The 26,857-nt window shown below is 40.7% G+C and overlaps 1 protein-coding gene across 2 annotated transcripts in view; it reads left to right on the top strand.

Moving 5' to 3' along the window:
• The window catches only part of ARHGEF28 (Rho guanine nucleotide exchange factor 28), a 306,764-nt gene that overhangs the window by 262,256 nt on the left and 17,651 nt on the right, over positions 1-26,857 (top strand). For both annotated transcript variants that reach the window (XM_058729755.1, XM_058729762.1), the window contains 6 exons: positions 1,815-1,946; positions 4,866-4,966; positions 7,944-7,982; positions 8,116-8,163; positions 12,742-13,230; positions 14,541-14,841. In XM_058729755.1, the coding sequence (XP_058585738.1) occupies positions 1,815-1,946; positions 4,866-4,966; positions 7,944-7,982; positions 8,116-8,163; positions 12,742-13,230; positions 14,541-14,841 (1,110 nt within the window). The remainder of the gene's footprint in view (positions 1-1,814; positions 1,947-4,865; positions 4,967-7,943; positions 7,983-8,115; positions 8,164-12,741; positions 13,231-14,540; positions 14,842-26,857) is intronic.

The raw sequence follows: 26,857 nt of genomic DNA, 5'->3' as shown, positions 1-26,857 counted from the left end.
ACGTCTCCAGAAGATTACTGGCTGCCGGCAGGGGAGCAGAGTGAGGGAGACCCGTTTGCCAGAGATGGTTGGGAGGCAGTTACAGGAGCTGATGGGGGTTGTTGGGACTGTTGACAGTGGAAATAGAGGGAAGTGGATCAATGCAAGGTATATTTTAGAAATAAAGCTACAAGTACTTTCGAGTGACCCTCTCGTCCTTGATAATGTCTTCATTGGGTAAGTCACCCCCTCTCAATTTTTAGCCGGTGGCTTTCACCTCTTCTGCCATCAGAACTGTGAGCGATGCCTGCTGTTAGGTCCCTCTGCCTTAATTCATTTGGCCCTCTGTGTCGTGTAGGCGCTCAGGAATAGGAGGGGACCCAGCTGCTTAAGAGAACACCAAACAGTTGAGGGAGGTACTGCCTGACCCACCCTGAGTCGCTGTTCGTCAGTACTCCGAGATCTAGCAGGAATTCTTCTAATTAATTAATCAATTAATTTAGAGACAGAGTGAGTGGGGGAGGGGCAGAGACAAAGGGAGAGAGAGAATCCCAAGCAGGTTCCCACACGGTCAGCAAGAACGCCCAGTGTGGGGCTCGAACTCATGAACCGTGAAATCATGGCCTGAGCCGAAACCAAGAGTCAGATGCTTAATGGACTGAGCCGCCCAGGAACCCCTAGCAGGAATTCTTAATCGGGGTGAGGTCTTTATCTCTGGGGGGAAAATAAAAAACAGTTCAGTAATGCATCTTGAATGGTCTCCCTAGGTGGTTGCTTTACTGGATGGCTTTTCTTCTCTTTCTCCTCTTTTGTCTCTATCTCTTGAATCCCGTTCATCCTTCAAGATTCTACTCAGTTGTCATTTCCTTTAATAACTTCTTCCTAATTCCACCGGCTAATGCAACTGTTTTGCTCCTTAGCATTCCTGGAGCATTTTATGGTACTCTAATAACTGGATGATAGAACTCAGCACTGATCACATGCTACCTTGTATATAGTTACTTGCAGGTGTCTGTTTCCTCTTTCAGTCTCAAACTCTCCTAATTAGTTAATCACATGCCCAGGAGCCCCTAGAACAGCGTAGGTGCTCAATGAGCATTTGCTAAATTCCAACACTGGACACGATGTTTTAGACATATTTATAGGGCCTTTAAAACTGTACCATTCACAGGCTAGTTGAAAGCATTTAGCATAAATAAAAACCTCACTTTCTTGGTGTAGTGTTTCCCAGTCTTACCAGATCCTAAGAGCAGCCTTTTGTGCTTGTTTAAAATGCAAATTCTTTGTCTTTTGCCTTGGAGAATCTGATCTAGTAGGTCTAGGTAAATTTTGGAAATCTGCATTTTTTAAGGTACAGTTGGGGAAATTCTGTTTTGAAGAAGAGCTAGTCTCTCTGAATAGTAGGTTTTAAAACGTTCATGCCTGAAATCATATTTAAATTAATTGAATTACAGAAAGTTTTTCAGCATACTTAATGTAACTGAAAGTTAAATTTGAGACTGTTTTATATAGCACATCTTTTTATTAATTCTCTATCATAAAATGATGCTAAAAGTATTGGTATAGGTCGCCTTTTGGCAAACTTTTTTCTGTAATGAGCCAGATAGTAAATACTTGAGGCTTTGCAGGCCACATACGGTTTCTGGGACACATTCTTTTTTGTGCGTGTGTGTGCGTGTATTGTGTATTTTAACAACTCTTTAAAATATAAAAACCGTTTTTAGCTCCCGGGCCGTATAAAAATAGACACAGGCCAAATAGAGTTTGCCAACCCTTGGTCTAGATTAAACTACGTGTATTTGGTTTTTAAATTTTGTCTTCTTTCTCCTTTTTAGCCGAGAGCCTGCAGGTTGCAGTGAAGGCCTCACAGACGGGCGAGGCATGCCAGTCATCCGAGGAAGGTTGCGGAGAATCTGCCTTGACAGATACGCTGGGTCCCCCTGACGTGCCAGGATCTTCTACAGCTTGTAAGTGAAAGTACAGGCCTTTGCCGTGAGCCTGAACACAATCTCTGGAGCATAGAGTGGTCATAGGAAATGAAGGCAACGACTCTGTCCCTATTTGGAGGAGACTTGATGTATTTTTTTAAATCCGAGAAAACCTGAGAATAAATATGCTAGCCTGATTTATTTACGATAACGGCACTGGCATTCCCAGGACGAGGATTTCAAGAATAGTTGGTGGGTTCTACTGCTCTCATACCCAGGCAAGCTTTGTACCTTCCCTAAACCTGACCCTGCTTCATTTTTGATTTGACTTACTGAGTACAATTTGGAATATGGTTTTGAAAGAACTTTTAAACTTTCGGTTGTTTGGAAATGGGTCTCTGCAGTTCACGAGAGAACAAACCCTTGAACTTAACCTCCTGTAGGCGTCCTCACCTGAGAAGCCATACGCCAGAAAGCTAGGCTGCAACACATTCCCCTCTGAGGGTTTGGTGATGTGGTTAAAGGCAGAAGTGCCAAAAATTCTTGATCGGCGTCATCATACGCTTTGGTTCAGATCAGAATTTGTTTATAAAAAGCCCTGTTGCATATATTTTAAATACAGAAAGAAGCATGTAGAGAATTAGGTGATTTCTCAGAACCCCATAATGTTCTATACGGAAGCTGAATATTTACTTCCCTACAGCTTTCTGAGAGAAGAGCATAGAGGGTTTATTTTTCCTTGTATTTGGGTGATAAAAACCTTACTTCCACCAGCTTTATTATGCACAAGATAAAACGTCTTTAGTAGCTAGAGATGAGAGAGGATTAAATTGTCCTTGAATTTCTTTATCAACATCCCATGGTTGATCAAGATACACGGACACAGTACAGTTTTAAAATTCTGTCCATTTTTGAAATCACTAATAATTATCTTGCTCCCTCAAATTTCGCTTTATCCCATCCTGCATTTCTAGTTTCAGAAAGTGCACATGTGTTTTTCATTTTGACACGACCCAGATTCATCAAGGGAGTTGTACTGCCCTGGGTGATTTCCTTTTAAAAGAAAAAAACTCATTATGCCATCGAGGGAGTTCTGTCTAAAAATACAGGAGGGCTCTGCTGCTCTCAGCCTCCCCCCAGGGGCAGCCAGAGAGGAGAGGCTCCCCGTGGCTCCTGCCGCTGCTCAGGGGCACATGGCCGTACCTTCCCTCCCTGTTCTCCCGTCTGTACCTGTATCTCCCAGGATTTGGGAGAGTGCCCGGGGACACCCATGACATCTGTCAAAACCATTAGACTATTTGCCCTGATACCAGGATCCATGTAGGCAGGGGCAGGTTGATAGGGTCCTGTACCCCCAAAGACCTAGTCGTTTGTGGGCCGGGTTGGATGATGGTGCTGTAAGACTTAGGTTCTCTTTATAAGGTTGGCCAGGGCAAATACTGTTTTTAATGAGGGTCTGTCACTGACTGGGTCAGTTCTTTGTTTCACTTGGAGGAGTGGGTCCTTCTAAGTCAGGCCCATGCCAATCTGAGGTCATCCGCCAAGCAAGGCCTTCAATTTTTAGTTCTCGATATACCTAATAAGGTGGGTCACTTTAATCTCCTGAAAAAGTTCTGGAGACCTGAAACTGAATAAGAAACAGAGGCACCTGATAATTTGGCTCACCATGGGGTTCTTTGCCCATTGCTGGTTCTCATTTGTCTGGGGTGGTGGGGAGGGAGAGTGTGAGAAGGGCTAATTCTTTGGTAACGTCTTGGGTATCTCTCTAAGAAGTAAGGATAATACCAAGTAGTGGAACCATTTTTTGAGTGGTGGAAAATTTCTGTAGCATGTCCCTTCACTATAAGTGAAAAGCATTCACTGACTTGGGCAAAATGAAGTTAATTTTTAGCTGATTTAATTTGAAGCAGTTTCAGCTTAAACAAAAAATTCTTTGTAATAGAAGTGGCCTTTGGGGTCCTGGGGATTTGCATTTAGAAAAGGCAAAAAAAAGCATTTCCTGCATCAGAAAGAAAGTTTCAAGATGGCATTGTGTGATAAACAGTGTCCCAAAGCGAATATTTCACCAGGGCCCTGACTGGACATGATTCTAATGAAATGGTGTGTGTGAAACTGCTTTGGAAAGTCTAGTTTAAATCAGTGTAAGGTGAGCACAGTCTAAGTTTTAACTGAGTTCACGTCGGTAAAGAAATCAAATTGTACCAGCAGAGATCTAATGGATGGAGTGAAATCCGTGTTTGGTACTTAAAAATATTTCTGGTCTAGAAATATTTCTGTGTTTCATAGGTTAAATACACAGTATTTACAACTGTTATGAATCTAGATTATAAACAAGTGTTATGAGAAAAAAAAAACACTTGGAAATTGTTTTTCAAGAGTCATTTGGAGACAGGGACAGCTTCCTTTTTGTAGGACTAGGAGCTCATAAAGTATTCACCATCTTGACGCTGCTCAGAAAGATATTTCACTCCTGTTGTTGGATTACTCCTTCTAAGCCTTCTTTATGGTCTGCTGTTCTTACACGGGCCGCAGAGGAGCCTTTCACCGAGCTGTCTCCTTAGACCGGGGTCTGCCAGCCCTTGCTTTTTGTTCTCCAGTGCCTGTTTTCAATTTCCTTCTCCCCAGCAGCTTTATCCTAGTAAGTGAAAGTGAGATGTAGCATATACCCCTCTCGGTATCACCAGCCTCACATGAGCACCTGTCTGCAAAAAAGAAAAATTAAAAGATGGGTGATAATTGCTGCCGTTTGTCAGTTTGGTATCTAATAGCATGTAAGCTCCCTGAGGGCAGGGACACTGTGCTTTGCATTGTTTCAGCACCTTGTATGAGAGTATGTGATACGTGGGATTTTGTGTTCCTTATTTTGAAGTACGTGTCGGCTGCGTGCGAAAGAACCCGGTGCGCTGGCTGCTGTTTGATGATGTCCTTTTTGTTTCTGTCTCAATGGTGTGCTTCCAGCACTAGTCACAGAAAGGACAGGAGGAAGAGGCTGTTGGGATGTGGATCCTGGGACCCAGGGTGTGGGAACCGACCTGGCGGTCCCTGATGCAGGGGAGAAGGTATTGTGAACTGATTTGTTAGTAAATGGCACCAGTTACTTTGTGTAATAAAATAACCACAGGTCCTGGTCTGTCCGTGGCAGTGAGTGGTATGAAAGCATTCTTCTGCATTGTTCTCGATTTCGGTACTCATATTTAAGCTTTCTCACTTAAATCCTCTTAAAATGTTCTCACTCTTCCTGTTCATGTAGGTGTAAACAAAGAAATGATTGGAAAGTTATTAAACGGTTTTAAAACTCGATTGTTTGTGTGTCTGCGCACTCTTACTTCCGGTCTCCCTTCTGCTCTCCGCCCTGCAAACCTCTGCCTTTTCACCTGCTACACTTAGCAACTCTTGGCTGAGAGGTGCCCCTGGCATCTTTCGGGGTCTCTAGGCAACCAAGGGACACTAAAGCGGCAGAAAGAATTTTGACTTGAAATACTGTTGCTGCTTGCACGTTCTTTTATCTTCCTCTCATTTCGGGTTGTTTTCCTGTCTCCGCCCACATTGTCACCTACTTTTTTTTTTTGTGAGACTTCTAATCAACCTCACCATTTTTTTGCTTGGGGCAAACTGGTTCTAAACGCCTCTCCTTTTTGGACACAGTTTACATGTAGTATATAGCACTCTTTGAAAAATTAAATCATGAAACTTCCTATTCCCTTCAAATGAGCCTGGGATGTCAGAAAAAGGGAATAAGAATATGAATCTGGGAGGTGCTGAGTGGCCTCCCCAGGGTTGGCTGGGGCTCGAGAGTTTTAGTTTTCTCTAATTTCAAATTAGGCACATTACCATGCACCAATATGTGCTAATGTGGAAAAATGACAGATGTCCTCTTTTTGTGTACTAATGTACGTATTATATATTTTTGCAAATATTATATGTGACTGAGACTTCAAGTCCAAAGATTTTTTTTTTAAATCCATAAAAAATATGGCTGTGATTTAGTGTTGTTTTTGTTGTTGTTTTAAAGATCTTCATAGGCCAAAATAAAAAAAGGAATGCAGTATTTTACTTCACTGACTGTAAGCTTTCTGACTTATTTTTTTCTTAAAATGTTCCTGCTTTTCTTCCTTTTCAGTGTGGACTTCACTTTTCAGTCTGTAGCTTCCAACTGCTTTTGTCGTAGAGGCAGAGAGGGAGGGTAAGAGGGCTGGTTAGCTAGGAATAGTTTTTTTCTTGAACGGACCCTGTGGTGACTCCCACTCCCAAGGTCTTTTTTCCTTCCAGGATGCAGTCACAGGTAAGTGAAATGAGGTGTGAAGGTTCCTCGTTGGATGAACCTATCTGGAAGAACTTTCATAAGGCATTTGAGAAAATGAACTGACAAATAGGGCAGGATCACCTGAAATCAGACGTAGGAAAAAAGTGTGCAATGGATATGTTGTAATTAGCTTCCTTAATCAGGTAAGGCTTAACACAAAAATTGGAAAGAAATTTAAAAATGGGTGCTGCAAAGGGTGCAGCATCCTGTGTGTAACTCAACAGCTGCAACTCTATACACTCACCACAAGGTGGTGGACTGACTCCGTGAAAAATACGACATTGACCCTTTCTGTCCTTTCCAACTTCGCGGTTCTGGGGAATAAGTAACCGCATGTAGCATAATCCAACTCATTTCTATGTTTCTGATTTTTATAGAGTATAAAAATTCTATACCGTACGATTTTCTTATTACAAAGGCAATGGACTGTGCAGCAAGGACAGAACCACAAGAGCAGAGAGAACTCTAGAACTCGCTATAGAATGGGAGTTTTTAGCCCAATTGCGGGGGTGGAGGGGACTTGGGTACAGGTCTAATGACTCTAAACTTCATGTCCTTTTCCCTCCCTTATCCTTCCTGTATTAGAGGTTATGCTTAGTGATGAAATCTTTTATGGCCCGGGAAGAGTGTGGGAGAGGGGTAAGAAGGGATGTGGCTATTTCATTAAAGCTTCACTAGCCTGAACTAACTGAATTTAACAAGTCCAAAGTTACCTGAGAACATCACCACGGCTGACTGTTCCTTGTGGTTTCAATTTAAAGCTGCTCAGATAAGAGAAAGCAGTATACAAGATAGGCTCTAGGCGGGCATGGAATCTGATGATCTCCTATAGCGTAAAGAGTGCAGTACATAGCGAGTGCTCAGTATTTATTTATAGAATGCAGTGTGAGTATCCATTAGATGCCAGGCTTCGTTGTTAAATTTGCAGTTACAGGACTGAACGCACATAAGAACTCCTGCTGCTTGTTGCCTTACATCCTAGTGAGAGAAGACGGACGATACCTGAACAGACAATTGTTCAGTTCAATTCTGGAAACTGGAAATCCTTACTACCTACATGTGTCTCTAATGTGTGCATTAGGGAGACAATGAGACATAGAACCCATCCCCCAGGAGCAGATGGTCTCCAGCCTCACTGATGGCCTCCGCTGTTAGTGCATTTACTAAGGCAATCCCAGAAGGTTCCAGTGAACTCAGAGTAGGATCTGGAGCCGGCCAGCTAGGTGCTCATCCTTGAGCCACCTCTGAGTCTGATTTCTTCTCCCAACCATTGACTGTCTTGGTTTTGTGAATCTTAAACATGGATATAGGGAGCAAGAAGTCAGGAGTGATGTTTTCTAGCTTCCAAATCTGGCCTCCAGAATGCAGGGAGCCAGCCTGGTCTGAGGGCCAGCTTCAGCCTGGGCACCGAGAGCTCACGTGACAGTGTGGTGTCCACAAGGTAAATATCATCACTTATGGAGAGAGTACAGAACTTACCGGCTGTCATCCCTTGTTGTTTAAGGAGATGTTTGGGGGAAGTTACCATGTATGTCACATACAGAGTTTGCACAAATGGGGCTCTCACTGAGCGGTTAATTCTGTAGGCTTTGATTTCTGGCAAGGAAAGAGGGTCATCATAGAAGACTTTTGAGGGAGTGAAGTGATTTACCTGAGGTCATACATTTTGGAACACTAAGTGTAGCTTTTCAAAAATAGTGCGATTTCATTTTCTTGTTCTTTACATATTTTAGGTGGAATATAGAAGTTTCCCAGGTTCTTCACAGTCAGAGGTAAGCTGACCTTACCTGAAATATACCTGAAATATACCTATTCAGCATACCTGAAATATATCCTCATCCTCTTGTTATTTTTGGATAACGAATGCTTTTTCAAGAATTTGACTTTCACGATCTTATTTTCCAGATTATACAAGCGATACAGAATTTAACCCGGCTCTTATATAGCCTTCAGGTAACTGTGCTCCTCTATTCTTTGACCTTGTGAATGTTTTCTCTTAATGCAATTCATTTTATTTGATGACTCCCGGCCATTACAAATTAGAACATACGAGAGGCAGTCAATGATCTTAAAAGAATGCCAATTCCCAAAGTGTAATTCCTCTAGTTGCATTGAACTTCACCTGGTTTTATAATCACAAGGCAACACCACTACTTTTTGTAACATTCTTCTCTGAAACCATAAAACGGTTCATATCTTTAAAAAATATTGATGACTGTGACCTGGCCTGAAACTTACAGTGAAACTCTTAGGTGAGTGTAGCATGACTTCACATTTTCTGGTGAAAACTTAAATTCACACCTAAACTTTTTTCACTTCCACACGTGGACTTGGGCCTTTTGAGCACTTAAATAATTCATGTGCTCCTTCATTCGTTAGTTTGTTCATCCCCCCAGCATTTATTGAGTGCCTTCTCTCTGGCGCTACGCTAAGGGCTGAGCACACAAAGGCAGATGAACCACAAGGCCTATTGTCGAATGGCTCACTGTCTTTCAAGGAAAGGCAGGCACAAAAAATGCTTGCATTGAGGATTACGGGGTTGGATGATCCCTTAGGTCATGCACAAGAAAGGCCAAATACATCCGATTGCTCAATTTATGATTAAAAGCATTTTGATGATATAAAAGCAATGTTAGCGTCATGGATAAATTGGAAGAAAAATTTGAGGATGTAAGTAAATAAAATACTTGCTTCTATAGAGAGAATTATCCTTGTTACATTGGTGTATATCCCTCTAGTTTTTAAAAATTGTTACATACTCTTCCATAACATGTACCTTGCTACATGTTCAGCTCTTACTCTGAAGCACAGTATTTAGTGGCTGTATAATATTCAAGTCTATGGAATTTGTCCAGTTCTTTTTATTATTATTAGCTTTTAAAGTTTATTATTTTGAGAGAGAGAGAGAGAGAGAGAGAGAGAGAGAGAGAAACAAGGTGAGCAGGGGAGGGGCAGAGAGAGAATCCCAAGCAGGCACTTGTCAGTGTCTACACCGTCAATGCAGAGCCCGATGCGGGGCTTGGACTCACGAACTGCAAAAGCATGACCAGAGCCGAAATGAAAAGTCTGATGCATAACCAGCTGAGCCACCCATGCACCCCAGAATTTGTCCGATTCTTCATAGCTATACTGCTGTAGGAAGTGTGTTAGATATTCTTGTATATTAACCTCTTAACATAGCTGCATGTTTCTTTAGGATAAATGGCTAAAATTATTTTTTTTAGGTTTTTAATAAGTATTACCCAAATAATCCTATCAACACCCCCTCTCTCCTTCTCCTCAGTTTAAAAATAGGTCAAGGTGTCTGATAATCTTAATTTTCATTTCTTTGATTACTGTTGAAACTAAACTCCCCCCGGCCACTGGTTTAGTAGCCATTCATGCTTCGTATCTTTTACCTGTTGAATATTAATAGAAAATAAAGTTGGGTGCCAGGGTGGCTCAGTCATTAAGCATCTGACTTTGGCTCAGGTCACGATCTCACAGTTTGTGAGTTGGAGTCCCACCACATCGGGTGAACACAAGTCCCGCTTCAGGTAAAAACCTGAGCCCTGGATGAGCCTCACTTCTCTCTCGTTGTCTGCCCCTTATAGGGTTCTCTCTCTCTCTCTCTCTCTCTCTCTCTCTCTCTCTCTCTCTGCCCCTTGCTCACTTTTGCCCTGTCTCTCTCTCTCTCTCTCTCTCTAAAAAGAAAAAAGTTAAGTATGACTGTAAGTTTTCACCAGAAAAAAGTGTAAAGTCATGCTCCATTTTCTTATATGTATTTTGACTGCATCAAGACTTCTTTTATGTCTTATTGATCATGTATCTATTGTTCTGGTAGCACCGCCTTAATAATTAAAATTTTGGATTCTATTTGAATATATTATGGTGATGGTCTCTTCTTGTTCTTTTCTTTACTCATCTATATATTCTTTCATAAGAGATTTGACTCACTCTGGCAAGTTTCTTACCCTTGTACCAGGCCTGATTAATTAAAATTTCCTATTGATGAATGAATTTGGGTAGAATTGTCACCTCTGCAGTAATTAGTGTCCTCTTAGGGAAAATGCTGTTAGTCATCTCTTATTTTAGATAAAAGGAAGATGTTTTTGTTTCAACAGTTCTATTCTTTAGAATACTCCAGGTAGAAAGTTAAAATTTGAAAGTAATGATATTATGGTTATTCTTCAGTACTTAAATCATTTTATTTTCTTGGCTTATGCTTTGTCTTCTGGAAATGTATTAAGTAACTGTGGCAATAGCAAGCATCCTTGTGCTGTTCAAGATGTAGTGGGAGTACCTTTGGCATCTGACATTAAATATGCTGGTCTGGGATAGCTGGTCTTTGAGTTGATTGATCATGTAAAACAAATGTCCCTTTTATATTTTAACGGGAAAATGGATATAGTTTGAGGACAGTTCATTAACTTTTGGGAGATGAAACACTGAGTATCCCAGCTTGTGTTGCCTGATGAAGACACTGACAGGTCACTGGTCTTCTTGTCAACCTTGCATGGGGCCCTGTGTGGGTTCAATGTTCAGAAAAGCTGACCTAAATGACCTGATGTTTGCACCACATGAGATTGAAGGGAGGTATTGAATTCTCCAGTGTCTTCTCTTAACCTCAGCTTTTGAGCTTGTCTGAGGATGTGGCTCTGAAAGATTTCTATTCATGGAGCGTTCATCTCTTGTGAAGCTGTATCTCTTACATAGGATTGAAATTTTTACCTGAGCATTTTCAAATCAGATGAAAATGAAACTTGATCCCTATATTAGGAGAGCAGAGTTGGAGATAAGGTATGGGGAAGGTGGAAGGGAGAAGACAAAGAAAAGTTGAGAGAGTAAATTGGGAATTTTCCTAAATTTGAAAGCAAATGCTGTTCTCTTTGCCAAACGTAAGGGTCAACTGTACGTGTGAAAATGAATATCCAGTCTCCACATTCCACCTCGATGCTAGAGACGAGAGTGGTCTCATCTCAAATGCTAAGTAGATGTGAGGAATGCTTCATGGTAGCCCTTAACTAGCCTGGTGTAAACTTTTCATGAGCCCTGTACTTTCCTTTGGTAGTTTGGACATATAAAATACTGGATGTTTGTTTGTTTTGCTATACTGATGCCCTTGAAATTTATTAGAATTAATAAATGTACAGTCTACAGTTGAACTAAGTCAGCAGAATCCTGAATGGTTTCTTATTTATGTGCTAATTATTTCGTATTTAAAGATAAAGTAATTACTATTTTCAATGATAATCGTTCTCTTTTTAATAACTTCTTAAAGATCTTAAATATTCATGCCAAGTTTGGAATTGTTTAAGTAAGTTTTCAAAGTTAAAAACATGAATTTTATTTCAGAAGGCCCCAGCAAGTACATTTTTGAATCTTATTTCAAGACAAGTGCCAATTTAAAATTTACTTGAGTTCTTTAACCTTCAAAAGTGCAGGGAATTGTTGATCTAACAAAGAACTACTAGTCAAATCCCCATCTTACCAGCATCTGTTACATGGGCAGTTTTCAAAATTCTTAGGAAAGAAAAATGTGAATTTATTCCTAGGAGACTAATAATTTCTCATAATGAGTCAAAACACACATACATACCCAGTATGTGGCCATTTTCAATTTGTCCCTTTTGTGCTTCTTTGTGCTTTAAATGGGAACTTTTAAAATTAAAAGCTTCCAAGGGCATTCACTGAGTTGTTTTTTTCTTTCTTTCTTTCTTTCTTTTTTGGTTTTGTGGAATCTTGGCAATTATTTCCTGTGAATGCTGCCAAACTTTTCATAGGCAGATACTGTAACTCCAAATGTTTTTTTAATCTGGTTGGTAACGTCCTCTGGGCTTTAGAGTATCTATGTTCCCTTAATCATTCCAGCCTCCTGTTAGCAATCTATTAAACAAATGAATTTCAGCTTAGGACTTTACGTATGACCTTCCTGCTATAATACAAAGAAATAACAGTAACGAGATAGCTTTACCACTTACGTATCTCCTAAATATTGAAATTAACGGCTGTTCTCAGGCATTATGTTATAAAAATATTATTTACCAAAAGTCTCCAAGTGGTTGACTTTTATTTTTATGTTTTCATGTATGTAATGTAGCTTAAGTAATTTCTGGTTTGGGACTCAAAGGATACTACCAGGTTTATATAGAATCTTAAATTCTCATGAATTATTGAGTGGAGAGACCTCAGAGAATGAGACATAGAGCAGGAATGCAGTCTTGTGAATTTATGTACTGAATTCTTATTCAAAAGACTTGCTTAAATATTACCAAATAGCCAGCAACAAACCACATTTCCAAAAGAAGGGATGAGTATTGCTTTTGTGCTTTTTTTGTTTTTCTTTTGTGTATTAATTCCCAAATGGTACTGCTAGGCAATGTGCATAAGCGTATTTGGAAGGTTAAGGTCAGTCTTTGAAGATAACTTAGAAAAAAGACAGAACATTAAGGGGAAATAATTTGGTCGTGCTTTTTGTGTCTAGAGGTAGTTCCCACCCAAAGCCCAAGCCCGCGGAAGCCGTGACCGTTTTCCTCTCCCCTGCTCTGACAGGCGGCCTTGACCATTCAGGATAGCCACATCCAGGTCCACAAGCTGGTTCTCCGGCAACAGGAGAGCCTCTCCCCGGGCCTGTCTTCTCGAGGGGGCCCGCTCTTTCAGGACCAGGAGAAGGCCCGCCACCTGGAGAAGCAGCGGGAAGAGCTGGCCAACATCCACAAGCTCCAGTACGAGTTCCAGCAGGATCAGCGGCGCTGGCACCGCAGGTGCAACCAGCAGCAGCGGGAGCAGGAGGCCAAGGCGAGCCGCCTGCGGGAGCGCGAGAGGGAGTGCCAGTCCCAGGAGGAGCTGCTGCTGAGGAACCGCGGGGAGCTGGACCAGCAGCTCCAGGAGTACCAGCAGAACCTGGAGCGGCTGAGGGAGGGCCAGCGCCTGGTGGAGAGGGAGAGGGAGAGGATGCGGGTCCAGCAGAGCCTGCTGTGTGGCTGGAAACACAGTCGGCAGAGTAGCCTTCCCGCAGCATTTTCTCCAGGAAGCACAGAGGTACGGGCCTTCCATGCTTGTGGAATTGGTGTGTAAGGCAGCTTCTCAAAGACAGGTTCAATCGTGGTCATTCCTGCGACATTGACCGGATCCGGTGTCCGCCGTTTTGCTGTGGCGTTAAGAGCTCACAAGAATTAATCTATAGGTAGCAGAAATGAGGAACCTGGTGCCTGGGTGTCCCGGTCAGTTAAGCGTGGGACTTCAGCTCAGGTCACGATCTCACGGTTCGTGTGTTCGAGCCCCGCGTCGGGCTCTGCACCGACAGCTCAGAGCCTGGAACCTGCTTCAGACTCTTCTCCCTCGCTCACTGCCCCTCCCTCGCTCACACTCTGTCTCTCAAAAATGAATAAACCTTAAAAAAATATTAAAAAAAAAAAGAAATGAAGAACTTTTAGGGAGACAGGCATAGAAATCTTGGCTCACGCTACAGAAATTTGAAAAACTAGGTCCTATTTGGATCAAGGGCTCGTTGTACCCTGTGATGCCCTTATGCAAGGTAAGAAACACAGAAACAAGTCTTCCAGGAAGGCAAGGTTTGTCCTAAAGCATGCTCACCGTGAGCATGCTGCCTTTCCTGTATTTGAAAGACCTCTTTTCTTGATCGCACCTTCAGAGTTTTATATAGATATACCTTTTAGCGGATTAATTAGCTGTTAATGTGCATCTTTGGGTACTGAATTCAGCAGGTATGAATTACTGTTACTCTAATTTTATTGTTTTGTACATTGACGTATTAAATTTGAAACCTGTTTGTTTCACTAATAGTTAACATGAGTATGCTAATTAGTGGCTGGGCCGGATATAAAATCTTTTTAAAGATGGTCTTCCATTCGTACACGTTCTACTCATGTTTGACAGTGCCCCTTGTTCCGGGAATTTGCTGCACTCTGTGCACATAAGTACTTTTTACCGATAGTGCATAAAGTTGTAAAACGTGATAAGATTATAAGAAAGATCTGTGATGCATATGATTTTCCTTTCGAGTTGGCTAAATTACATTCATGGCAAATACCTCGTGTATGTGCATGTATTTTCAACAATTTATTTAGCCAAATTGAAAAATGTGCTCTCCGAAAGTGGTAGCATGCCCGCTAGGTTCTTTTGTTTGTTTTTTGCTTTTGTTTTGTTTTTAAAGGTAGGCTGGACACGGCGAGTTGAAGTTTTGGTCTGAGCTCATTAAAAGGGGGTGGGAGGAGGTCTAACGCTCTTATTAAAATCTTGATGGCTAGAACTATTAGAAATAAATACTTTACGAAACGTGCACAAATTGCTGGAGAAATTATTGTACTTTTTTGCATTTTCTTACACAGGTAATGGAACTTAATCGATCCGAGAGTTTGTGTCATGAAAATTCATTCTTCATTAATGAAGCTCTAGTACAAATGTCACTTAACACTTACAACAAATCGACTCCATCGGGTGTCCATCAGGATGCCACTTATCCCCAGAATATATCTAATTCGGATTTGGTAAGGACTAGTGAAAATCAAGTAGACCTCCACCTGGACGTTTCTCAGGCCTTGGATGTCAACCATGAACTGTGGACAGCTGCTGGGTCCTGTCATCAGATACCCCCTCTCCACCAAAGCAGCAAGGATTCTTGTACAAATGGTAATTAATGCTTTAAACATCATCTGTATAGTTTCAGCAAGAAGCTGTTTGTCTGAATGGTTGGCTCTTCTTCAGAGTGAATCAAAGCGAGCCCTAGAAAGGGAATAAACTGGTTCTGATGAGCTGGAGTTTGTGGCATAAACTTCTTTTTGGTGAAGTCTGGGCCATCTTCTAGCCAAGTCGGAACATGGTTAGAGGGCTTTGAGGATGTCACCAAGGTGTAAGAACCAGACAGTGTTTTCAGATCTGTGGGTTAAATGATAGATACCAAGTTGCTTCACTTTTAAGGTAAAGTTATTCCTCACTGTAGACCCTACCACGTCCCGATACTCCTAGTCGGCTCTCAGAAATAAAAGATATAGACAGGGTTTGTGTTAGGACTTTATGGCCTATCAGGGCAATTTCCTGTAACGTTAGTGAAATCTCTCCTGCTATTAAACACCTCAAAATGAAACTGTTAACATCATTTGTCATTGTTAAAAAAAAAAAAAAGTGTTGTGTCTCCATAAGTACCTCATAATAACACAATTTGCTAATCCTATTAAAGCATTTGCCAAATATAAATGAAAGGCAGCTCCAGTTACTAACTCCACATGAATCCAAGTGATTTAAATCTATGTCTATTATAAATTGTTTTCTAGGGGATATGAAGTAGGGAATGAGAAGAACTTGAAACCTCTACCGAAAAACAGATGGCACGCAATAGAATAAACAAATGGCTGGCCACATGGATGTGAAATAAATCACTGACAGCAAAATCTTTCAGAAACATAAAACAAGCAATAGTGTAGAGATCTTCAGAACTTGACACAGATTTGTTTCTATACTTTATATATATTCTTAGTTTGGTAGTGGGATAATTTCTCAGCGAAGGAAAGTTTTGAAGGTACTCAGCCTCTCTGAAATAGAGAGTGACAATTCCAACACTGCCTGAGAGCTGATAGGTGATGGATCCAAAAGTTGTGAATTTTTAATAGTGGATGATAATTTGCCTTATTTCGTGACTGCTGTAACATTCTGATTTCTTGTCAGTGTGTAGGAGAGAATGAAATCCTTCTTTGAAGCTTCATTTCAAACATCCTCTGAATAAAAACAAATAAAATGGAATGGTTCATTGAGATTTTTTTAAATAGGTAGAATTTAGAGAACGTGACCCCTTTATTATCTTGCAACTTTAGTATTGTGGAGACCCCGTTGAAGAATGCTTTCTCTAGGTGACCGTTGCTTTGCTGTGTTGATTCATTAAGTTGCTTTTGACAGTGTTTTTAATGTTGTTGGCTGTGTGGTTTCGCATACCGGCTTTGGTATAATTCAAAAACTCAGTGTGAGTTAAACCACATTCAGCTTTTGTTTAAAAGCAGCATCTCTCTCTTTTTGTATAGCTCCCATCTTTTTCTTTTGACTTGTGCTTCAAAGGATGAAGCTTTTAAACATTTGGCAGCACCCTTGCAGGAGATAGAAAATGTACTAAGGGGGGCGCCTGGGTGGCGCAGTCGGTTAAGCGTCCGACTTCAGCCAGGTCACGATCTCGCGGTCTGTGAGTTCGAGCCCCGCGTCAGGCTCTGGGCTGATGGCTCGGAGCCTGGAGCCTGTTTCTGATTCTGTGTCTCCCTCTCTCTCTGCCCCTCCCCGTTCATGCTCTGTCTCTCTCTGTCCCAAAAATAAATAAAAAATGTTGAAAAAAAAAAAAAATTTAAAAAAAAAAAAGAAAATGTACTAAGGAAATAAACAGTGATTATATCCAAAACCAGCCTCTCCACATGTAAGAAATTAGAGATAGCCGAGGGAAATGCTGAGAAAATGTACTTATGCTTCAGTTATCGTGTGTCCGGCGTAGGCCAAGGACACCGAGGACATTGGCAAAAGAGAGGAAAATCAACCTTGGCCTGAATCTCTCAGGAACATCCTGGTGTGTGTGTAAGTAGGGATTAGATCAGAATGCAATGTGTGCTGTTAATCACTAGAGTTTTGCAACTAGTCAAAAAAAAAAAAAAACCAACCCTGTTTATATTTGTTTAGGTAAACGTGATAAGCACTTTCTGGAGGAGAGACGGGGAAGAGATTAGGAGGTGATAGAGAAGTGGAATGAAAATTGGATATACGTTCTTAAGAGGGTTGTCAGGGCCAGATAAAATGGTTCCAACCACTCTCAAGCTTTCACAGCTTTTAAATTTGAAAGTAGCACAAAATAAGCTGCCCATGGTGCTCTCGCCTGACTCCCGCACCCTGGGGTGGGGCAAAGGGGAGGCTCTGGGCTGGCAGAGGCGGAGGCGGGCCCAGGATGTACGGATGGAGAGAATCCCAGTCCGGTGCCCGAATTAAGGACAGGCAGCGTCAGCGTTCCCTGGCACCTTTTGCCGCTGAATCTCTGGGTTAGTGGTCATTCAGTGACCACCACTGAGGACCTGTGGCTCACGATATCCTGATGAACATTTGCCTCTAATGCTCTTGGCTGGTGTGTTTGTTAAATGTGCATTTAGCCATGTTTCATTAATGCCGTGCTGAGGATTTTACCCTTAGGCTTTAAGGTCAGCCGTATTAAGACACCTACTTAAAGAACGGTTTGCTCTTTTGTGTGCTCCGATACCGTGTCCATATGATCAGCTCAGATGAGCGGAAATGTGAATTTCTAGCACAGTAAGCCGGATGGAAAAAGTTGTGTGTCAATTAAATTCTTGCATGTGTTTAGACGTCCCGTAGATGGGAATTTTCATTGGTTTGTTCAGTTCAGTTTCACCAGCCACTTTATTGTGCTCTGGCTGTAATTGGATTTTGAACTACCCTTCCACCACTTGCCTCCACCACCAATTGTATGACACCGCATTTCAAGGACTGGACGGAGAAATTTCTCCACGGAGAAATCATTTAATGCAACAGTCCACTGAGATGCCTCTGTTCTTATCTCCATTTGGGAGGAGGACCTGAGGTATAGTGACTTGGTCCCACAGCTGGTGAATGGTAGAGCCCCAGATGGAGCCCAAGAAGACTGCCTCTGGAGCCCATGCTCTTCACCATTACACTGAACATTGTTAATTTCTAGAAAGCTGTTTTGAATTGTACTTTTTATAGAAGTTGGAGTAGAAGTGGAATAAATGTTGCCGTAATGCCTGGCAGGATGTTCACAATTACAGCCAGTTGTGGTGGTGGTTTTCTTCTCCTTCCTTCCTTTTTAGCATTACCATTTGGAAAATGTTTCTAGATATTTGGGATCGTGGTGGCCAGTGCCTGCATGGATTCTGAGCATCTTCAGATACCATAAATACCCTTCAGCTTCACTGTTTTCCCATAAAACACGTTTTCTTTTTTTTTGTCTAGTTTTATTTTATTTTTTCCCAATATATGAAGTTTATTGTCAAATTGGTTTCCATACAACACCCAGTGCTCATCCCAAAAGGTGCCCTCCTCAATACCCATCTCCCACCCTCCCCGCCCTCCCACCCCCCATCAACCCTCAGATAAAACACATTTTCTTAAAGAGCATTTGTTTCTCTAATGTTACATAATAAAAACTCCATGTTGGGGCGCCTGGGTGGCTCAGTCGGTTAAGCATCCAACTCGATATTGTTCAGGTCATGATCTCAAGGTCATGAGATCGAGCCCCGCGTTGTGCTCTGTGCTGTGTGTGGAGCCTGCTTGGGATCCTTTCTCTCTCTGCCCTTCCCTTGCTCGTGTTCTCCTTCTGTCTCTCAAAATAAACAAACATTAAAAAATAATAACTCCATGTTATTTGTAAATATTTTTTAAGTCAGCACCTTAAAGAACTCTACTCTCCAATTTTGGAAGTTGTTTTTGTGAACACAATTCTTGGGTGTTTGAATATTGAATCCAAATTGGAGTTTGATTTTATTTATGGTGGAAAAGATGTTTGTTTTAAGAACTTAATCTGTACTCAGGGACACAAAACTACTAGAAGACTATAAGACTACAGAAAATTTGAATTTCTTTAAACAATATAGTCCCTGTAGGATAAGTGCTGTGTAATTGGACCCATGAAATGCTCAACTTTACTATTCTTCTTAAAGGCAAAACAGATAATTTGTTTCTGTGATTTTTTTTTTTTTTTGCCTCTTACCTTTAGAATTCTAGAACTATTTGGTGTCTCTATTACTTTACATTTGATTTTTTTTTCATTAAATACCAGGCAAAACACTCTATGGTATGGAAATTAGTATGACATCTTCTTAGTCTCCCCTTTCAGTTATATTTTTATCTGTACCTCACTATTTTGAGGTTGCCTGGAAAGTTTCTTTTCAATATAGTTAAAGCATTATGGTTTTGCCATGCACATGATAAAATTTAAATCAAGAGCCAAATTTTATGCATTAGTCATGTTGCTATTGGAAGAAGAATAATTTTATTAAATTTGGATTCCAAAAGAGTGTTTCCCTTTATTACACATTAGGATTTGGTGCCCATCAAAGTATTATCAAAATTCAAAGCATTGTATTCAGAAGCTTTCATCTTGGCAGTGTTGTTGTTTTTAATACAGCTGTGTTAAACTTTCATTGGTGTGTTTTTTACATAAGGAAAGAAAACAGAAAAATTTCCAAATAAAAAGCTAAACTGTAGTTAGTATTTAGGTAATAGTTTTTAAGAAGTGAGTGTATGATAATTTCTCATGTTTTTAAAATAACCCCTAATTCAGAAATGCGCACCCTATTTGTGTAATCTGTGTGGAAAGAAGGTTGGCCAACGACCTTCAGGCAGTTTCTCAAAAAAAGTGAAATTGGCAATGGAGAGTATAAACTTCAAGGACCAAGGTGTATTTGAAAGGAGGGGTGTATTAGTTTGCTAGGGCTGGTATAATAAAGTACCAGACAGGGAGGCTTAAACAACAGAAACTGATTTCCTCGTGGTTGTGTTTCTAGTGGCTGTGAGTCTGAGATGGAGATGTTGACAGGGTTCGTTTTGCTGAGGGCCTCTCTCCTGGCCTTCTAGAGTGCTGTCCTCCTCCTGTGTCTTTGCTTTGGTTTGTTCCCATGCATGTCTGTGTCCTAATCTCCTCCTCTTTTAAGGACACCAGTAATATTGGTTTAGGTGATGACCAATCACCTAGGTCATGCTGATGACCTCGCTTACCTCTTTGAAAGCTCTATCTCCAAATATATTATGAAGTAATGGGGGTTAGGAGTTGAGTATGTGAGTTTGGAGGTGGGAAATACAGTTTAGCCCTTAACACAGGATAAAATCATTGTTTTTCTCATGGCAATAGTTGTAGGTATCGTGAAGGCTTTTAATTTTTTTTAACGTACCAGACTTGAACTATAATTTAACTACATTGTGAGCCTTATTTACTTGGTTAGGGGAGTGAATTGAACTTTGAAAATTGTGCTAAATAATCTATATCTGCTTATTGATGTATTATCAATCTTGGACGTCAACACATAGAAAGTGGGTCAGAAAATATTGAGTCTGTAGATTCGTTGGACCATATTTCCAAACAAAGGTCCTAATTAAGGAGCTTTGGGAATTTTGAGCTCTCTCTCCAAACGAGAGGGATAGTAAATGCTTTTATTTTGAGTTGCTTAAAAGAACCAAAAATGGAAGGGTTGAGAACATTCATTATGACATCAACTTATTGTCTAGATAGATCTATGGGAGTTTATAGAAGTCAACACTGGGAAGTCACTGGGCAACTCTTTTTCCTGTGGAATTTTGACTATCACTTTGGGAACATTTTAAAGGAAATCACAGTATTATTTGCTCTCGGTAATCCACGCCATGGCAAGACTATAAAGAATTGGACTCAGAGGCTTAATTTTAATGTTTCTCACTGACAAGTGTAGATGATTGACTTTCTCCTTTTGCAGATTTTGTACCAGGAAAGGGAAACATGCCATTTGCTTGTAGAGCCTGTTGAGCCCCCGGTGCTGACTGCCAACTTCCTGATTGCATAGTTCTCTGGGGGAAGGTTGGCTGTGTGAGCCAACTGGGCCAAGGCCATCCCGCCTTAGCACGTAGAGCCCAGTACACAGCAGGAGAGTAAAACAGCAGGTGGGTGGATTCAGAGGCAGCCAGCCAGCCATGTGGCTGCCTGTTCATTCCCACCCTGGGTTCCAATTTGGTTTCAACAAGCTGCTGAAGTGAGTCCACTCGGTATGAATGATTCCAGAGGTTAGGCCTAGCCTTGGGTCATCCTTAGCTTAAAACAAGAAAAAAAAAATACTTCCATGTAAATAGAGACATAAATGTACATATCAACATAAATGTGGTCTATGGTCTACACATTTTACCTTTCCAGTACAGTGTGGCTTTATTTTCACAGTGATTAAGGGTTGGGTTTGGAAGGGAAGTTTGAAACCGTTCATGTATTTAACATACCTGAAGGATAAGCGGTGGTCCTGTCAGTCTCATTGAGTCATGAGACAGTGATCCAAAACTAGCAAAGGTTTCCCTTCCACAGATCAGAATTTGGGACTCCTGTTATCACCCCTCTGTCAGTCTTGCAATGCAGGTTCCATTTGGTAGGGCTTGCTTCAAATGTGAAGTGTTCAGCTGAGGACTGTTAATTTATGTCTGCGTAAGAACAAAATGACCATCTGGCTCAGTAGGTGGCAAACTTTTTCTTAAAGGACAACGTAGTGAATGTTTCTGTCTTTCCGGGATATCAGGTCTTTGTCGCATATGGTCAGCTCTGCCATGGTAGCTCAGAAGCAGCCACAGACAATGTGTAAAGAATGAGATTAGCTGTGTTCCAGTAAAAGTTTATTTATAAAAGTAAGTTTTTTTTTTTTAATCCACTTCAGTTGAAAAGGTTATACTCCTCGTTTTGGAATTCCATCTCAATTCACTTGTGGTTGAATTAATAATGTAATATGGCACTTCATGCCACTTAAAAACATTTGAATTCATGGTCTTGTTCTTTACAGCAGTCTTGTGACAGTTAATGTCGCTGTTTTTCAAATAAGGCGACTTTTGTCTGTTACTTTTTGTTGAGTCTCTGTGAAAAGATGAATTTAGAAAGATAGAGTTGAACGGTTGGAGTTTAAGGCTGGTGGCTTAAAAGTTGGAGAGACTCCCTGCAGCCCCTTACTGTCCTGACCTCAGATCCACATTCCTGTGATCATGTCATGGAGGGCTATCCTCTAACTATGAGGCTACATTTAGAGAAGTAAGGTGTCATAGGTGGGATTGGTTGCTGAAACCATGGTTACTATAGCTGACTGTGCCTCATGGTTTCTGAAAAAATGCAATAAAAGTATGAATCCCTCTGTTCAAAGATTCTCATTTGGTAGGACATCGGTGAGGCTACACATTGGTGTATCTAAATTCTCCTTAGGTGATTGCAGAGCAGCCAGCCTGTACCCTTTCCCTGGTGTGCTGGGCATGATGTTCAAGAACCTCAGTTGAAACAGTAACTCTCATTCCTATGGCTACATGATTTCTAAGCCTTCGTTTCCCATCTGTACAAATTGGAAGGAAGTGTTAATAGAACTAAAGGGGAAAAAAGGCGTGGCATGTCTTGGGATCTGAAGAGTATCTGCTTCCTTCCTACCTTCTGGAAATAGTTCTGATTGTGATTCAGGGCTGGTGTGCTGTTTCCTAAATGTCACTAAAGCCAATAAGATTTATTTGTTTTTCTTTATTTTTTTTAATTAAAATTTTTTTTAATGTCTATTCAGTTTTGAGAGACTGCGTGAGCAGGGGATGGGCAGAGAAGGAGGGAGACACAGAATCCGAAGTAGGCTCCAGACTCAGAGCTTTCAATGCAGAGCCCTACATGGGGCTCAAACTCACGAACTGTGAGATCATGACCTGAGCTGAAGTCGGCCGCTTAACTGACTGACCTGCCCAGGTGCCCCATAATTGTTTTTGTTTTGTTTTTTGTCTTTTAGAGAACAAGTGCGACTGAGGAAGAGGGGCAGAAGGGAGAGGGGAGAGAGAGAGAGGGAGAATCTCAAGCACACTCTGTGCTCAGCATGAAGCCCAACACAGGGCTTAATCCCATAATACTGGGATCATAACCTAATCCAAAATCAAGAGTCAGATACTTGGGGTGCCTGGGTGGCTCAGTCAGCTAAGCGTCTGACTTCGGCTCAGATCATGATCTCATGGTTTGTGAGTTTGAGCCCTGCATTGGGCTCCCTGCTGTTAGTGCAGAGCCTGCTTCAGATCCTCTGTCTCCCTCTCTCTTCCCTTCTCTCCCATTTCAAAAATGAATAAACATTAAAAAAAAAAAAGTCAGATGTTGAACCAACTGAGCCACCCAGGTGCCCCCCAGTAAGATTTAGACTGTGAACAAAAAATACCTAAATTGGGGAACTTTTTTAAAACTCAGAATGGAAATCACTTATTAAGGGTAACCGTGTTTCTGTATCGGTCTGAGAGGAGGTGTTTGTTACATGTCACCAGAACTATCCTGCGAGGTAGTCTCAACAGCAAAGCGTTTAGCTTCCCTTTGTTCTTTTCTGTAGAGGAAGAATTTACATCAGTCAGCCGTGTTTCCAGAACCAACTGAAAGAAATAACTCTGGCAACAAGACTGAAAAATCTCCATTTGGGATACAGAGCTGCCATAGCTACAGAATATCCAACCCTAATTGGTTGCATCATGTCAGTATGTGCCCCGGAAATCTTGTACTTGAGTTCCCTGAGTAGGTTTTTCTACTAGAAAGAAGTGTTGAGAACGGCCAACAGTATTTTGGTTTGAATCATTCCTCACTTTAAAATTTAAAAATAGGGCTTCGGCTTATGATCTTAATCTCCTTTTGAGTTTGGTTACTCTGAATCAACTTGTTCTTATTAGTCCTGGATAAACTGATAAAAATCAAGGGTTCAGAATTACCAGGAAGTACCTCTTATTAGCACTCATCATAATTTGAATTAATTACATGTGTAATAATTTAACGTCTGTCTGCTCCAGTATAGAATGAGCTTCATGGGGTTGGGGAACTACATGTGTCTTCTTTGTTAAATGCTCTATCAGAAGCACCAAGCACACGGTTTGGCATATAATGAACATTTGATAAATATTTATGACCTGAATGAAGGAGTTAAGGCCCGTACTCTTTAGCAGAAGTGATGGAGACTGTGAGCTTGAGCCACACAGCTGGACTCTACTGAGACATTGGAAGAGGTTGAGAAAAGACAGAGTTAGATGAGTATCTGGCCAGCTAACTGGATGCACTGAGTTTCAAAACGTGTAAGACGGGTGTATATTAGATGTCAGGACAACTGTATGCTTGCTTCTTGCCTTTAATACATGACTTGGATTCTAGGCAACAAACTTTAAGAGTTATCAACTTTTCTTCCTTATTAATGTTGAAATGAATTTGTTTACTGATGTACAGTCCTATTTAACAGATTGTACAACCCTAGAGCATCTTTTTATGTGAGGTTTTTTTTTTTCCATTTAGAACATTATGTATAGTCCCATCCAGCCTTGGGTAGCAAATGAAAACTGAAAAAGTGAAAATGTATTCTTTGTAAAATCCTTTAATTTATTCTAAACAAGTAGAAATGAATCCTTGCTGTCGTTTAGGAAGGTGGCACAGAAACAGTTTAACATTTAACTATTTTATCAGTAACTTAGTCAGCCTATCTGTTCATTGGGGTATTTCTTTTTTAACCATAAAGTAGCTCAAACACCAGTAAATGAAACATGGGCAGTTAGCTCAACATCAGCGAAATACTTTCTTAAACGCTTTTTGTTTTGCTAAATCCTATTTAACAGTCCAGTGTATTTCCCCAGACAAAACAAATAGTATTTGCTTAGTTAAATTTACTCCTAGAATGGGATCCAATTTCTCTGGCATGACTTTCTACTTGTCTGACTTAAAATATTGCCTGAAAGATCACATATTTATCATTACAATCTTAAAATTAAGTGTGGTGGCATCTTAAGAAATATATCCCTTTGCTTTAGTCCAAACTAAAAGGCACCATATTTTCTCAAATGGTCAATTCCCAGACATAGCTGGCTGAGGGGGGACATCTTGTCCTGTTGTTTTGCACAGATTTGAGCCAGATAATAATAATACAAAAAAAAAAAAAAAAAAAAAGCCTGGGCCCGAGTTTTGATCTCTGGAGATGTTAATTTGCCATGATAAATCACTGTTGAGCTTCCTTGGATAAGGGACCAGAGTATCCATTCTCTTTCTGGATGAGAGATTAATTCAATTTAATTTGAAATGTTAATGCTTGGTTTGAAGATTTACCTAAGGAAAAATGTAATCTTACAAAGTTTCCAGTTATGCAGGGCAGGACTCTGGGCCTTTCACCGAACAATTTCACAGTAAGGCTGTGCAAAATTTAATTATTTTCATGATGACTCTTTTCCATAGCTCTCTTTGTGCAAATTTCATTACGCTCCAGCTTTTTCTTCCTAAAACATAACATGCTGGATGTTTGGATTAAATACAGAATATTTGGATCATCGGCCAAAAATATAGGACACTCTGCTTCTCTGGTGAATTGAGGCCATTTTGTAAGAAATGGTGCTGTAAGGCTTTGGAAGTAACGTTTACAAGCAAAACATTGGCAGAGTTTTAATTTTATTTAATGACCTGCTTCCTACCAGTGATCTTGGCACCCTGTGCAATGATTTGCAATCAATTAATCACACAGAATGTTGTAACACTGCAATAAGGGCATTGCACTCTGAGAGTCTCATAAATCCACCAGCGACAGAAAACAGAAATTGCAAGCTCAAAGACCTCTTCATGAAAAACCCCAAATGGGGAGGTGATTTTAATGTTGTGTTTTCTGACATGTCCTTGAAAGCCTCAGTACTTTCTTGTAGATGGTGAGTTCCTGTAGTTCCCACTTCTCAAAGATGGTTTGGCCCTAACTGGACTGTCAGTGCAGGAGTCTGTAAGTGTTTGCCTCATTCACTTTAGACACTAGTCTTTTAGATGAGGGAATTCTGGATTCTTCTGAATTACTGAAGGAGGCTATGAATTCAAGGCAATAACGTTCAACTGCAGTAGGCCGTGTTTTTGAAGTCTTTGTAGGAATGATTCAGGAAGGACGCATGTTTCCATCCTGGGAATACGCTGACATTTGCTAGAGGCAGATGGCAGAAGATGGGATGGTGTGATATTACAAGTCAGAGACTTGACATACTTGACTTTGCCAGAAGCTTCTGGAATCTGCATGTTTAGGATCTTAAGCTTATATTCTTGTCATTTCAGATGTGCCCTTGCAGTTAACTGCTTAGCTATGCTGGGTGTTTTTTTTTTTTCTTCTTCTTATTTTAGCATAGTAAATATGGAAATATTAAACATTCTTAAAATTATATAAGCCTGAACTCTTGGATGTATGCATATTGTGTTGTCTTTACTTGCTTCCATATGGTTCTGTTTTGCGGATGTTCTTATAACAAGAATATGGAAGCTTAATGTATATCCCATCTGATTAAAATTGAACCCTCTTTTAAGAAACCGAAGTTTTCAGAGCTGTATTACTTCCCATGAGTAGGTTAAACTTCTGACTCTTGACAAATTTATTCCTCCCAAAGCTATACTATGTTTGATTATTTGTGAAATTATCCAGATTGGCAAGTAGAGCTCATCCTCTATTTTTAGATGCTTGGCGCTTCTGTTCAGCGTGAGCTCTAAAATACGCTCCCAAAGTTTTGCATATGCAAACGCCTCTTCGTTGGCACATAGATGGGATGGAGAGAACGTAACAAACATTTTGGCCAAAATGTGATGGTCTGTTAGTCGGCATGTAGTAATGAGGCCACATTTTGGATCCAAGCTCCAGTGTGAAAAAGTGCAGTCGTACCCTGATGTCTCTCTCTGGGGACTGCAGGCTCAACTCCCAGCACTCTTGAAAGGAGAGTGCAGCAATCCTGGAAGTCAGGGCTGGGGGTGGCTCTTAGCTTGCCTTTAGGGTACTCCACTGAACTGTCTTCACACATTTAAAAAAGATTTTTTTTTTTTTAGTTATTTCAAGCTGATCAAATAGCCTGAGGGTAATACATTGTTAAATATCAGGTACTAAATTCATCTTTTGTGAGCCTCCGCTGCTCTGAGATGCTTTAATCAATGGAGAAAGCATGAAACTGAACTGTG

The sequence above is a fragment of the Neofelis nebulosa genome, chromosome 1, assembly GCF_028018385.1.
Source record: "Neofelis nebulosa isolate mNeoNeb1 chromosome 1, mNeoNeb1.pri, whole genome shotgun sequence".
In the NCBI taxonomy this organism is placed as follows: Eukaryota; Metazoa; Chordata; class Mammalia; order Carnivora; family Felidae; genus Neofelis; species Neofelis nebulosa.
Note: the sequence above shows the minus strand (reverse complement) of the source record. Positions and strands in the feature narration are given on the sequence as shown.